The 14,631-nt window shown below is 42.4% G+C and overlaps 2 protein-coding genes across 4 annotated transcripts in view; both read right to left on the bottom strand.

Annotated features, from left to right (window-relative positions):
- Nucleotides 1-14,631, bottom strand: part of LOC106004690 (ral guanine nucleotide dissociation stimulator-like) — a 65,733-nt gene that overhangs the window by 24,849 nt on the left and 26,253 nt on the right. For 2 of the 3 annotated variants that reach the window (XM_045069687.1, XM_045069686.1), the window contains exon 5: nucleotides 4,799-4,905. The exons of the other annotated variant lie outside the window; for it this stretch is intronic. The gene's annotated coding sequence lies outside the window, so the exon portion shown is untranslated. The remainder of the gene's footprint in view (nucleotides 1-4,798; nucleotides 4,906-14,631) is intronic. 3 annotated transcript variants of the gene reach the window in all.
- LOC101680898 (zinc transporter 5-like) lies at nucleotides 11,559-14,406 on the bottom strand. The gene is given in 2 exon segments (XM_045069670.1): nucleotides 11,559-13,869; nucleotides 13,872-14,406. Coding segments are annotated over 2 exon segments (2,028 nt in total). The 5' UTR covers nucleotides 14,263-14,406; the 3' UTR covers nucleotides 11,559-12,232.

Genomic DNA, 14,631 nt, shown 5'->3' with positions numbered 1-14,631 from the left:
CCTCAGATTGCAAATCCGAATTCTCTGCTTCCCAAACGTCTGCTTTCCCAGCTCCTTCGACGAGGTGGTGGCAGTCTTTTAAGGGATGGTGGACAAAGAGCACCTTCAAGCTCCCTATGTAGAACGTAGCGGTTCCCTAACTAGACTATATAAGGAACATTTGTTCTTTGTCACGTGATTATTAACAGTTCTGGGGATCCTTGTGTGAAGATACGTGAAGCTCCTTCAATTAGATTTTCTGTTCAGTTTTTGTGAGAAATGCTTAATAATAACCAATGACAAAAGATAAAGGAGTTTAACATTGTTATGTAAAAGGACAAGCCTCCCATGTAACTCAAATCTTCTGGTTTAATCTGCTTCCCTGAGCTCTGAATCCAGAGGCCCAGTGGTCTATGGCTCCCACCAGATGGATGTCCACGGCGGTCGACTCAGCGGTTCCAATCTTGGTAAGAAGCCACCACTGATTCATCTCTTTGCCAAAACTCATGCCCTCCCTTTTATTCCACCAAACTAGTCACCAAGCTTTCGTCCTTGTGTTCTCCTCCATGGTTCTCAGGTCTGTCCCCTCCACTTCATTCCCACCAACATGGTCCCAGTTAAATCTCCCTTCTTTTTATACTGGGATTACTACACAGGGTCCTCACCTCTCTGTCTCTCTCTCTCTCCCGACCATTCTCCTAGCTGCTGAGGAAGGGGTTATGACCAAGCACGGTCTGTCTCCCAACCTCAACGGCACTTCCACGCCTCTGGGTTCAAGACTCTTCTCAGCGTGGCCACCAGTGTCTGCCCACCTTCCTAGGCCCCCCACACCCTTGGGCTCCAGCCCCACAAATAGCTCATGGAATGTGTATGACTTGCTTTTGTTAGCCCCTTTCACCAACAACTCCTTTTGCCTGTGTTTTAAATTTAATTAATTTAATTTAATTTAAATAAATTCAAGCATGGTGGATAGAGGCCCCGAGTGAGGGAGCCAATAAGAGGGGGTGGGTTGTGGGCTCTTGATTGACTGGTTTGCATTTAAAGCAAACTCCCAGGACCATCTTTTGCCTCCCCTAGGAATCAGCTCACCCCGGGGGTGGGGGGTGTTGGTCTCTCTGGTCAGCAAGGCTCTAGATGTCAAAACATCAACTACAGAAACTAGAAAATGTGGTTAAAACAGACTAGAATGCCCTTCCTTTCATCCCCGGCATAACTGGTGGATAGCATGCCATGGCATAAGGCTCCAGAGTTTCCCTTGTGGCCTCAGGTAGGCCAGGGAGCACCCCCTGAGCTTTGGTTCCCCATCTGTGGAGGGTCACAGGACAAGATGTGGGTGATGAGACCAGCTGCCAGCTGCATAACGGGCTCTGCATGGACATCAGTTTCCTCCTCTCCAGCCTTGTCTTTTTGGGAAACAGCTCAGTGTTCCTTCCTCAGGACATTCTCAGACCCCTTGGCCTGGGCTCCTTGTTCCCCTCAAACCCTCGGGTCACCTGTATCTCAGCACTTAGCCCACCAGATAAGATCTGTCAGTCTGTCTGTCTGTCCATCTCCTCCCACCCCTTCCCACTGGATGGGTCTTTCGGGGAAAGAACATGACCTCCACATTCGAATCCTGATGACACACCACAGACCCTGGTTCCTGCTCACAGCAGCTCACTCCAAAAACATTTAGAAAGTCGATGAATTACTCATGGCTTTGCCATGTCCACAGCCTCCCAAAGGAATGTTCCACGTGGGCCCCTCTGGGGAAAGACACTCATGCTTCTTCACCCGGAATCCTCTGTACTTTGCCCTGCTTGAAGTCAGGCCAGGCCATTAGCACATCTGCACATCAGGCGAGGCAGGCACCAGCTGGGGGGGTGTGTGTGTGGCTCAGCTCAGGAGCTGATTTCCCAAGCACACCCTGCCATATGTGCCTGCCACAGATGGCCGAGGCACGCCAGCTAATGAGGCAAAGTCACGGGCGCCACAGCCTGCTGGAAAATGAGCCATACAGGCTGCTCACCGATGCCTGCCCAGGAGGGGCTCTTGGCTCTGGTCCAGACTTGGGCTCCACATCCCCCCACTCTGGGAGCCTGCTCCTGGCCAAGGCCCCAGGCTTACCCCACAGTAAAGCCAGGTTGCTTTGATTAAAAACCTCAGCCCATAAAAATGGGTGCACTGCATCTTGCCAGGGGGAAAGATCCCATTTTTAATAATTTCTTAATAAGAAAGTGCCATTAAACGCACTTAGGCTCTCACGGTGTAACTGGCAGAATGCTGTCATGGCCCCAGCCTCGTTAACTTTTATTACCACTCCACTCTGCTTCTAGAATGACAGCCAGAGCCTGAGAGGCTTGGCGGCACTCACAGGCTCCAATCCAGGGAGCGGGCAGGAGGAGAAGCCCGTCCAGCTCCAGAAGCTCCTATCTGTGGGGTCTTCCTTTGGCTCAGCTGTCACTAGGGTGCCTCATGACATTTGTTCCTGGGAAAGAGAGCAGCTGTTTCTGATGTGTGTGCTCCCAGGAGGGCGAGGGGGCGGAGGGGAGGGAGAGACCGCTGCTGGGCCAGCAGCCCCCTCATTCTCTAATCCTGCCTGGGCTGCCCACCCTCGGCACCTCGGATGCCCGGAGCCTTGTGGGGCAGGACATGGCAACAAGCAGCAGGTCGGCCAAGCACACTTCATTCCGTCTTCCAGAAACACTTACTCAGCTGTTAGTATGTGCCCGACAGTAGATAGGTGTGGAGGGTACAAAGAGTAAATAAAGGTTGTCTCAAAGTACTGGGGTTCTAGGAGAGTCAAAGAAGGACCAATGCAAAGAAAGGATGACACCATACCCTCAATCAGAAGCGCTTTCGATTCAACCTGGTGGGAGTCAGGTGGGCTTCCTGGTGGAGGTGAGGTCTTGCTAAGTCTTGAAGGAGGTATGTTAGTACATGTGTAAGTGGAAGGAAGGGAGAGACCAGACTGTCCAAAGGAACAAGCAAGAGAGAAAGGGCACCACCCAGCCAGAACACCACATAATCCAGTCACAGACTGCAGTCCGTAGATCCAAATGAGGTCATATCAATTATATTAGTGCTCAGATGTGAGAAAAATAACACCCAGCTAAAATAACTCAAGCCAGGGTTTTCCAGACTTCAGTGCACACACAAATCACCAGGGATCTTGTTAAAATGAAGATACTGAGTGAGAGGATCAGGGGTGGGGCCAAGTTCATTAGAAATGCAGAACGTGGGGTGCCTGGGTGGCTCAGTGGGTTAAAGCCTCTGCCTTTAGCTCAGGTCATGATCCCAGGGTCTTGGGATCCAGCCCCACATCGGGCTCTCTGCTCGGCAAGAAGCCTGCTTCTCTTTCTCCCTCTGCCTGCCTCTCTGGCTACTTGTGATCTCTGTCTGTCAAATAAATAAATAAAATCTTTAAAAAACAAAATAAAAAAAGAAATGCAGAAACGTAATTGATAATATAATCACTATGAGCTGTGGACCACACTTTGGGCAGCAAGAATTGAACGTCAAAGGGAAGCCTTAAAATACCCAGCAAAATACCTGGATCAGGTGGTTCCATGAGGGGTTTGGTGGTACAACAATGTCACTACGGCCTCAGGCTTTTCTGTCTCTCTGTCCTGCCATCCTTAGCACCTCGCCCCTCATCTTATATTCTTATAATCAAAAGATGGCCATTACAAGCTCTGCACCTCCCATCCTCGCACAACAGAATCAAAGACAACAAAGGGCATTTCTCCTCACCTCTTTCTTTTCACCGGAGAGGAAAATCTCTCACAGAATAATATTATATTACATATATTATTATATTATATTATATTATTATATAATTATAATTATATTATATATTATATTATTATATAATTATGTTATAATTATATAATATAATTATATTATAATATTATATAATCTCCCAAAATATATATGATATGTATGTAAACAGATATATAGATACATGTTTTTACCTATCTACCTATCTGTAGAGAGAGAAAGATTATATGGAATTGGCTCAGTCATAGAGGCTGAGAAGTGCCAGTATCTGCAGAAGGAGTCAGAAGCTGGAGACCCAAGAGAGCCAATGGTGTCATTCCTGTTCAAGACCGAAGGCTGGAGAACAAGGAGAGTCAATGGTGTAAGTTTTGGTTCAAAGTCCGGTGGGCTCTTAAATCCGGGAAGAGCCAATGTCTTGGTTCAAATCTGCAGGCAAGAAAAAGCCAATGTTCCAACTTGAAGGTTGTCAGGCAGGCTTTTGTTTCTATTCTGGCCCTCGGCTGATGGGATGAGACTCACCCACATTAGAAAGAGCAATCTGCTTTACTTTACTTTGTCTACTCGTTTAAATGTTAATCTCATTCAAAAGCACCATTTCAGAAACACCCAGAATAATATTTGGCTAACTATGTGGGCACCCCATGGCCTAGGCAAGTTGGCACATAAAATTAAGCATTACATCTCCCGGCAGTCCCTCTCTTTGTTTCATTGTCCAGAACTAAGTCATGTACCCACTCACTACCAGTTCATGAACCATGAACCAAAGAAAAACAGGGTCCTGTGATGCTTCAACCAATCATGACTGATCCCACACTATTGAACCCAACTTCTACATGTATACTTCCACCAATGCTGAACTGAACAAAACCAGGGTTCTTTAGCAAAAAAGAAGAGAAAAAGTGGCTATAGGTAGGTGAGCAACAGAACTAAGACCCAAACAACCATGGTTCACAGCTCCCACCTCCACCATTAGGCCCCTTCCATGCTCCCATTCATTTCTGATAATCCCAAAGCAGTGTCCATTGCTTCCTCGTATGCAGTCTAGAGTGCTGCTCACTACCTGTATCCTCCTTGAGCCCAGCTCTTCTGTGCAGCCTCCACTGCTCCACACTGTAGATCTCTGTTGATGGATCCCAGACTTGATGTGACCCAACATCTTGGCAGACCCTGAGAATGGAGAATGAGAATGGCTCCCTATCAGGTTTGCTTGACTGGAAAGTGCTAAAGTTCAGGGAATTGTTCTACAGATTAGCACTTGTGGTCTTTCCCTTCCCAGAGCTCACATCTTATCCTAAGGGCTGGCTCTACATGCCAGCCTCCAGGCTGTTCCTAAAAACACTACCTCCCCTTCTGTCTTGTACGGATCCACTGATGAATTTTCTCAAATGCCTCAGAGCCATTCTTTGTACTGTGACTCCCTTCTACCAGCACATCTCCATGACCTGGTCATGACTCCTGAATTGTGTGTGGCTCAGTTTCAGATATATTTTGAGTGTTTTCCACAGGGAGTTTCTCTGCTCTCATTTAAATCAGTGGCCATAGATATGTGGGTGGGGAGAGACATCAATTACTCCACGCACCAGATATCCCTATCTCAGCTGTCTCAAGATGAAGTGTTCAGCTATATGTGACTATATAGTAATTTTTAGTGTAGTTAAAAGTGGAGTGGAGGCTACATCAAGAAATGAAGTTGGAGGGAACGCCTGGGTGGCTTAGTCACTTAAGTGTCTGCTTTCAGCTCGGGCCATGATCCCAGGGTCCTGGAATTGGGTCCCACATTGGTCTCCCCGTTCAACAGGGAGCCTGCTTCTCCTTTCCCCTGCTTGTGCTCTCTGTCTCTATCTCTCTCTCTCTCAAACAAATAAATAAAATCTTAAAAAAAAAAAAAAAAAGAAATGAAGCTGGAGTGGTGTGCAAGAATACTCATTCACTCAATCATTCAACAAATATTTACCGAGCAGCAACTCTGTGCCAGGTGCTTTCCTGGACACTGAATGCAATGAGACAGCCATGCTCCCTACCCTCATGCAGTTTACTTTATGGATCACAGAGTTATCCTAGATACATACTGAAGAATTTGGAGTTCTCTAAAAGGTCACAGGGAGCCAAGTGATACAGGATTTGATCACATAAAGGCATAATTAATTAATGGCATTTGTAACAGTTCTCTTTAGGACCCATGCAGAGGTTGAACTAGAGGAAGCAATAACTAAAGGCAAGATGACTATTGTCCATGCAGTTACTTAGATGAAAAATGATCAAGGTCAGATCCAAAGCAGTGGTCACTGGGTTGGGGAGAAGGAGATAAGTACAAAACACATAAAGGAGGCTGAGTCTACAGGATTTCATGAGCTCACAAAAGACATGACATGAGAGTGATGGCAGAGAGGGAAGAGTCCACAGAGACCCCTCCACTCAGGAATGGCAGGATAGATACCAGTTTCAGGGAAACATGTTAATTTAGTTTTGATCACATTGAACATGGATCATTGGTAGGACACGAGCCAGGCCCATCATTGTTAGATTACAGTCTTAGATTCAAGAAAGAAATTTAGTTTGAACAAATTCTAGTTTGAACAAAATCATCATCATGTAGTTTAAGTTATTTATATGGATGAGATTCCCAGGGAAAGAGAAAGGATGTAGTTTAGGACAGAAACTTAGATACAATATTTCAGGGCCTGTGAGAGGAGGAGGCCTGAAAAGGGCCCTGAGAAGGAGTAAAAAAATCAAGAGACAACAGAGCCTTTCCAAAAGGAAGTAGGCAATTCATTTGGGACATTTTTATTGAATATCTCCTATGTAACGGGCACTGTTCTAGGACCCAGCAGTGAGGGACAAGGCCCACCTTCATGAGGCCATCAGTCTACAAGAGAAGACAGGCATGAATCAAGGAAGTAGGAAATCCTGAAAAGATGGCAAAGCAGTGCCCATTGCTAGCCCCTTGACCAAGCACAACCTTGGAGATGCCAAAGATCTGCAAGAAAAATGTATAAAGTGGAACAACTGAAGTAAAGATGGTGACTTACTCTTAGAGAAGGGAGAGGGGGTATTCATTTTGTACAGAGCGGCCTGGGCAGAGGCGGGCATAGTACCACCACCGGAGAAGAGACTAATATGTGTTCCTTTCTCCTCCATAGGACCTGGGTGCTTGATGCCTGCCTTACAGCCCCCGGGATGAGGAAACACCATAGTAAATTTGTGGCAACAATAGCAGCCAGGGGGATGAGTGGTGGACACACATAACAACCAAGGAAAACTGATTAGCCCCTGAGCGTTCCTGAACCCCTGGCCCTGAATGCCCCACACCTCAAAGACTGGGTAACTGCAACAAGGAAGATAGTTGCTAAGAATGCCAGGGGAGAGTGTAGAGAAGATCCATCGGAGACAAGAATGTCTTGTGAGGGACACTAAATGGGTGTCCTCAAGAACGGAACAGAGTACCACGAGGTTTCCATCCTAAGGCACACATCACCATTGTAAGCCAGGTTTATCACCAGAAGCACATGAACAGGGAGCAGTTACTAAAACAACATGAACAATCCTCATATTATCTAAAATTTTTGTTTTTCCATTAAAAAAAATTCATGCAGGGGCGACTGGGTGGTGCCTTTGGCTGAGGTCATGATCTCAGGTCCTGGGTTCAAGCCCCGCCTTGGGCTCTCTCCTCAGCAGGGAGCCTGTTTCTCCCTCTCTCTCTGCCTCTCTCTCTGCCTGATCTCTCTCTCTGTCAAATAAATAAATAGAATCTTTTAATAAAGTTACATGCTAAAAACAGGAAGTTGCAGTCTGTACTCAAGGGAAGGAACATAGTCAACAGAAACTGACTCTGAGTAGAATCAGATGTTTGATTCAGTAACAAAAATTTCCAAAGGGCTAGTAAGAATATGTTCAAAGAAGTAAAGGAAACTGTCAAATAATCAACAGCTAATATTATATCAGTGACTGTTATGGACTGAATGTTGTGTTCCCCAAAATGCATATGTTGAAGCTCAACCCCCAATGTGACTGTATTTAGACATAGTGATAGTGAGGAATCCTGTCATGAAGGTTAAATGAGATCACAGGCATGGGCTGGTACCCACAGAAGAAGAGGAAGAGACATTCTTCCTTCTCTCTTTCCACCAGTGCGAGAGCTCAGCAAGAAAGCAGCTGTTTGCAAGCTGGGAAGAAAGTCCTCACTGGATATCAATCTCGCAGGTCTTTGTTCTGGAACATCTAGACTTCAAACTGAGAAAATAAACATTGTTTAGACCACCTAATCTGTGGTATTCTATTATGGTAGCCTGAACAGATTAATACAATGACTTCACAAAATCTCAATAGAGAAATAGAAACTATTATAAAGATTTGAACAGAAATTTTATAGTTAAAAAAATCCAATAACTGAAATTTAAAACTCACTAGAGAGGCTCAGTGGGGATTAGAGTTGGCAGAAGATTCAGTGACATTGAAGACTGATCAATGGACATTATCCAAACCGAAGAATAGCAAGAATCGGGATTGAAGAAAAATAAACAGAGGTTCAAAGTCCAGCAAGGTACACCAACATACATGCAGTGGGAGTCTAAGAAAAACAGGAAAGGAAGAGAAAGAATAGGGAAATTATTTGAAAAACTAATTGTCAAGTAAATTTTTCAATCTCCAAAATTTTTGTAAATATGATGAAAAATCCATCAGTGAAATATCATAGTGAAAAGTGTATTTGCACCTGACAAGAGAGTCTCAAAATACATAAAGAAAAACTGACAGGACTGAAAGGAAATAGAGACAATACAACAATTATAGACAGAGAATTCAATAGTCCTTTCTCAGAAACTGATTGACCTAGACAGAAACTCAATATGGATATAAAGACTTGAACATTCCTCCCCAAAATATCAGAATTAGACATTCAAATACACATTAGGGATTCTCCAGAATAGACCATATGCTAGACTCTTAAACAAGTCTCAGTAAATATAAGAAGAATTAAATAATAGCACATGTGTTTTCTAGTCCCCACAGAATTAATCAGATGTCAAAAACAGAAAGAAAATTGGGAAATGACCAACAATTTGGAAGTTAAACAATACACTTCTAAGTAACCCTGGGTCAAAATAGAAATCGCAAGACAAATTTAAAAATATCTTGAATAGGGGGCACCTGGATGGCTAAATCGGATAAGCAGACAACTCTTGATTTTGGTTCAGATCATGATCTCAGGGTCCTGGGATAGAGCTCTGTTGGGGATTTGTATTGGGCTTCACGCTCAGCTGTGAGTCTGCCTGAAGATTCTCTCTTTCCCTCTGCCCCTACCTGATTTGTGTTCTCTCTCTGTTTCTCTCTCTCTCTCTGTAAAATAAATAAATAAATCTTTAAAAAATATCTTGAGGGGCACCTAAGTGGCTCAGTTGGTTAAAGCCTCTGCCTTCAGCTCAGGTTGTGATCCCAGGGTCCTGGGATCTGCGTAGGTCTCTCTGCTCAGCAGGGAGCCTGCTTCCTCCTCTCTCTCTGCCTGCCTCTCTGCCTACTTGTGAGCTCTCTCTCTATCAAATAAATAAATAAAATCTTAAAAAAATAAAAATATATAAAAATATCTTGAACTGGATGAAAGTGAAAACATAATGCAAAATTTATGAAATGTAGAGAAAGTGATACCTAGAGAAAAAAAAACTTTAAATACATATATTAGAAAAATTACATGTCTAGAGGTGCCTGGGTGGCTCAGTCATTAAGCATCTGCCTTTGGCTCAGGTCATGATCCCAGTGTCCTGGGATCAGCCCCATATCAGGCTCCCTGCTCAGCAGGAAGGCTGCTTGTCCCTCTCTAGCTCCGCCCTCCCCAAACCCTGCTTGTGTTCCCTCTCTTGATATCTCTCTGTCGTAAATAAATAAAATCTTTTTTAAAAATTACATATCTAAGACCAATAATCTGAGTTTCTGCCTAAAGAAACTATTTAAGGAAAACAAATCATGCCCATAGTAAATAGAAGGAAATAATAAATATCAAAAAACAAATCCATGAAATAGAAAACAGAAACACAACAGAGAAAATAAAGCAACCAAAGCTGGTTCTTTGAAAATGTCAAAAGATTGATAAACCTTTTGTCAGACTAACCAAGATAAAAGAAAAGAAGACAGAAGTACACGTCATGAATGAAAGAAGAAGCACTACTACAGAGTCTACAAATATTAAAAAATGATAAGGGAAAATTATGAATAACTTCATACTGACTCTAGTGTGTGATTTTTCCTCCATGCTACCAAGCAATTTTGTAACACCAGCTGTGTATCCCACAAGTTCAAACCCATGCTGACACTATCCACCTGGAGATAGCATCAGACCCCACAGGTTAAGAACTCAGTCCATTATGACTTGCTTAGCCCAACTTTGGGTACCAGTTCAAAGTCTAGGATGTCACCTGTGCATCAGAATGACTATTTATAAATCAGATGTTCCCCGACCCCTTCTCAATTTTGATTAATTTGCATGGGTGGCTTCCAGAACTCAGAGAAACATGTTACTTACTATATCACTGGTTTATTTAAAAATGATATAATTCGGGAGTAGCTAGATCTAAGAGATACAGAGGGTAAGTTATAGGGAAAGGTGCAGAGAGCTTCCATGCCCTCTCTGAGCTCGGCTCTCCTATGCCACTCTCCGTGTATTCATTCCTTTGGGTTTTATGGAGGCTTCATGCACATAAACACTATTGATTAAATCATTGGCCACTTGTTGAATTGAATCTCCAGTGCCTCTTCCCTTGCTTGAGGTGCCTGCTGCAGTGGGGGTGGGGCCCAAAATTTCGAATCTTTTTTTTTTTTTTTTTTCCCACCACTCAAAAAGTTTAATTATGTATTGAAGATTCTGGACCAGAAAATGTGTAAGGATAAGACAAAGAATATCAAAATAACTTGTAACAAATTTCTAGAACCTCTCACATATTAAAATTGTTAAGATAAAAATATGATTTACAATACATGTTTGCCATTATGGTATAGTTAAAAAAATAACACCCATACTAAAATTAATTCATCCTACTTATCAAAATTCCTATTATATGAATGAAAATATTCAAATGCTTATAAATAGGTATTCAAAGGTTTCTTTTGAACATTCTTTGGTGTTCATAAAACTGCATATGTTATTATAGATCTCTTTATCATACATTTTTTCAGACTATACATTCAGTTTAAATTGGAAATGAAAAAATATAAATTAGATATTGTTATAGAAAGTAGTTACAGGGTTGGGGCGCCTGGGTGGCTCAGTGGGTTAAGCTGCTGCCTTTGGCTCAGGTCATGATCTCAGAGTCCTGGGATTGAGTCCCGCATCGGGCTCTCTGCTCAGCGGAGAGCCTGCTTCCCTCTCTCTCTCTCTGCCTGCCTCTCCATCTACTTGTGATTTCTCTCTGTCAAATAAATAAATAAAATCTTTAAAAAAAAAAAGAAAGTAGTTACAGGGTAGATATTTTGATTTCATGATGCACAAGTACTTACGGACAAGATTCACTTACTAAATTTAAAATAACTACCTATTCTTTGATACTTCTTATAGATCCACATGTCCCAGAAATTAAAAAAAGAAGCTGTGTTTAAGGCAGAAAATTCAAATGTGAGTTGACATTATTTATGATTCTCTCAACTGGTTGTTTCACAAAATATGGAACTAAATGAAAAATGAGACCCCTCGCATTGCTTGGATCCCAGCTTGACAAGCAACTTGGAATGGCAGATGCATAACAAGAAATGGAATATTCTACTTCAGAGGAAGAAGACATGCACACAACTTAGTATAAGTTCTTTACCCTAATAAAGTAATTATTCATTTGCAAATATTACCAAAAGTAAAAAAATTTATTTTACAGAGTGGTTGGTTTTTGTAATACATCAATAATGTTATATACTTCCCTATTCTCAATGCTTGTCTCATTTCAGTGGTTGGTTTCTCCCAAATAATTTAGTTTACATTTAAAGTGGCAATACAGCTTTTACTTAATGGATTTAAGTTATAATTAGAAACCAGTTTTATATACAGAAAATCCATAAATATAGAACATTTATTCCTATTTTATACTAGGGCTATGCAAAAAATTGACTAAAAATTTTTCATTTGGGTCTTTGTAATAAACATGTAAATACATTATTTACAATGGATATGCTTTCTGACAGAAAGTAAACACACAAGTAATTTTGGTCTTCATTAGAATCCATCATTATATGTTCATTTTTGAAGATGATGTGATACATCATGTTCACTCAAATTTTAAGATTCCTGTTATACACATAATTCAAGTAATTATTTTCCTTGTACAATTAATGCTTTGTTCTGTATTTAAATTTCCTTTAAGAAAGATTCCTCGATCCAATAGCAGGGAGCTTTAGAATTTTTTTCGAATACAGCAAATGTTTCTGTACAATTATGTGCAATTTTCTTCCTTCTGGCAATATTATAAATACCAAGTAAATTAATCTTCGTTGTTCATATCCCACAGGTAATTCTTGAGTTATCTCACATGATGTAAGTACCATCTTTGTAGTATTTCATGGACTCCATTTGTTTTGTCATAGCTAGAACATCATGAAATCCAGTACTTAGGCCAGACATATGTTGAAAATATGCCTCTTTTTCCACTTGAATTGTTAAATTGTTTACTCCAGCATCTTTAAGTATTCCTGTAACCTGCTGTACAATTCTTTGTTCCAGCACATCTGATGTCACCTGTATATGAACTGTTCCTGCCACAACACTGGCTGAATGATGCCAAAAATGAGGGTATCGGTATGATATTAATCCTTCAATTTTCTGTATCTTTTCTAAAGCAAGATGTAGCTCTTTTTCATATTCTGGTGGCAGTCTCAAAAGTAGAACCTGACAGGCATCTTTAATCAGTGGAACAACACTGAGAAATATTAATATAGCAATAAAGAGAGAAAGAGAACACAGGGGATCAGGAATGAACCATCTAAACTTCACTCTAAGAACTGTGGATACAATTACACCAATACTGCCAAGTGTGTCTGCCAAAACATGAAGAAATACACCCCTCATGTTAGCATTCATGCCTCTGCCTGCAGATCCGTGGCTGTGACCATGCCCATGGTCACTGTGTCCATGCATATGGTGGGAATGACTGTGATCAGATGAATGACAGCTTCCCTGAGAAGCTCCATGGTTATGGTTATGGGCATGGCTAAAGGCACAGATACCAGTAAGGTTTACTATCAGCCCTCCAACTGAGACTGGTGTTAACATATGTGTGTCTAATTCTGGAGGATCAATTAATCTAGCCACTGACTCCATAAACACAAAAAAGGCTATTACCATTAGAAAAAGTCCATTAATAAATCCAGAGAGAATTTCTATTCGGCCATACCCATAGGAAAAAATCCGAGTTGCTTTCCATCTACTCATCAAGGCCGCAAAAAGACCCATGACCAAAGCAGAGCAGTCAAAGAGCATGTGAAATCCATCTGAGATCAGACCCAGACTATTGGTCAACACACCATAGAATAATTCAACAAAGGTAAAAAGCAGATTCAAACATAAGAAGTAAAAGATCTGCCTAGAGTCATTCTCCTCAAGAATTTGTTTTAGTGATTCCTTAATAAACCTGGGGATCGATTGGGAGCTCTGCTGGAAAGCATCACCCATGAAATTATAGAGAGGTGTTCCTTCAGGAGAATATCCAACTAGGGTGCCTTTCTGCCCTCTCTTGGAAGGAGATGATAAGATGTTGGCAGACAAAATGAAGAATATAGCGCTCACTACCACTCCTCCAGACAGGACATGTTCAGTGCTTTCCTGGTGTGCTGCTTTGTTCAAAGCTCGAAGCTGGTCTGTTATTGGATGTGTCCAAAAATTTCCAAAAAGTAGAGCACTAATAAAAATGGGAAAGGATCCATAGCAGGCATATTTGGAAACTTCCATTTTGACTGAACAAATGGAATCGACATAGAAATCCAGGATCATGACAAAAAAGATAACTGTTGTGAAAGGCATTATGAGAGAAAACCAAGACTCGACTTTACTCTCAGTTGTCACAGAAAGAACAATGACCCATGGGCACAAGAGAAGCACAGAAACAAGATGGGATAAAGCTTGAAGACGTTTGGCTCCACCAACATCTACAGAGAGTTTTCTGGAAGCTTGTGATCTGCCACACCTAAGAAGGCAATGGCTGTGTAAAGCATGTGAGTTAGAGCACTGTCATGATGTCCTTCAGGGTGTTCAGCCATTTTAGCCATGAGATCATCATTGTCGAAAAGCAATAGGCAGATTACAGCAATAATGAAAAAAGCAGCCCCTCTTGTCTTTGCTGGTCCTCCTCCAGAACTAGTGAACAAAACACTGAGTAGTGAGAGGACAACAATATCACTGTGTTCAAATAGCAGCAAAGTCCTTAGTGGTGCACAAAGAGTGAGGCCAAAAAACCACAAGAGTGAAATGATACACCCAGCAACTGCATGTTTAAATATTTTGATCCACTGGTGTTTGGTAATACTTTTTCCAGAAGAAAATGGCTTTTGACACAAAACCATAAAAAATGCAGTCCCGAGTTTTAATATAAAAATGAATTGAACAATGTGAACTGCTTTTAGGAGATCGTATGATTCAAAAAGTCCCACAGCCTTCAAAAATTTAGTGAAACCTAGTAACACAATATATTTTGTTAATCGAGCGCTGGGCAGCCCCCGCCGCGGGGTTTCCTCCTGTCTCGCCGCTGCCGCGGAACAGAGGGCGCAGGCGCGTCACTCCCCCATGCAGCGGCCCCGTCGTGTCCCCGCAGGCCCGACCGCCGCCGCCGCCGCTGTACGGGGCTCTGGCTCACAAGCACACGCGCGTCGGTTCTAGGCCGCGGGCAGTTCCAGCGGCGCCGGGGTCCCTGGAGGCGCACCGGAGCAGATGGT

This window comes from Mustela putorius, unplaced genomic scaffold, assembly GCF_011764305.1.
Source record: "Mustela putorius furo isolate JIRA1106 unplaced genomic scaffold, ASM1176430v1.1 tig00003942_pilon_pilon_pilon, whole genome shotgun sequence".
NCBI classification, from domain to species: domain Eukaryota; kingdom Metazoa; phylum Chordata; class Mammalia; order Carnivora; family Mustelidae; genus Mustela; species Mustela putorius.
Note: the sequence above shows the minus strand (reverse complement) of the source record. Positions and strands in the feature narration are given on the sequence as shown.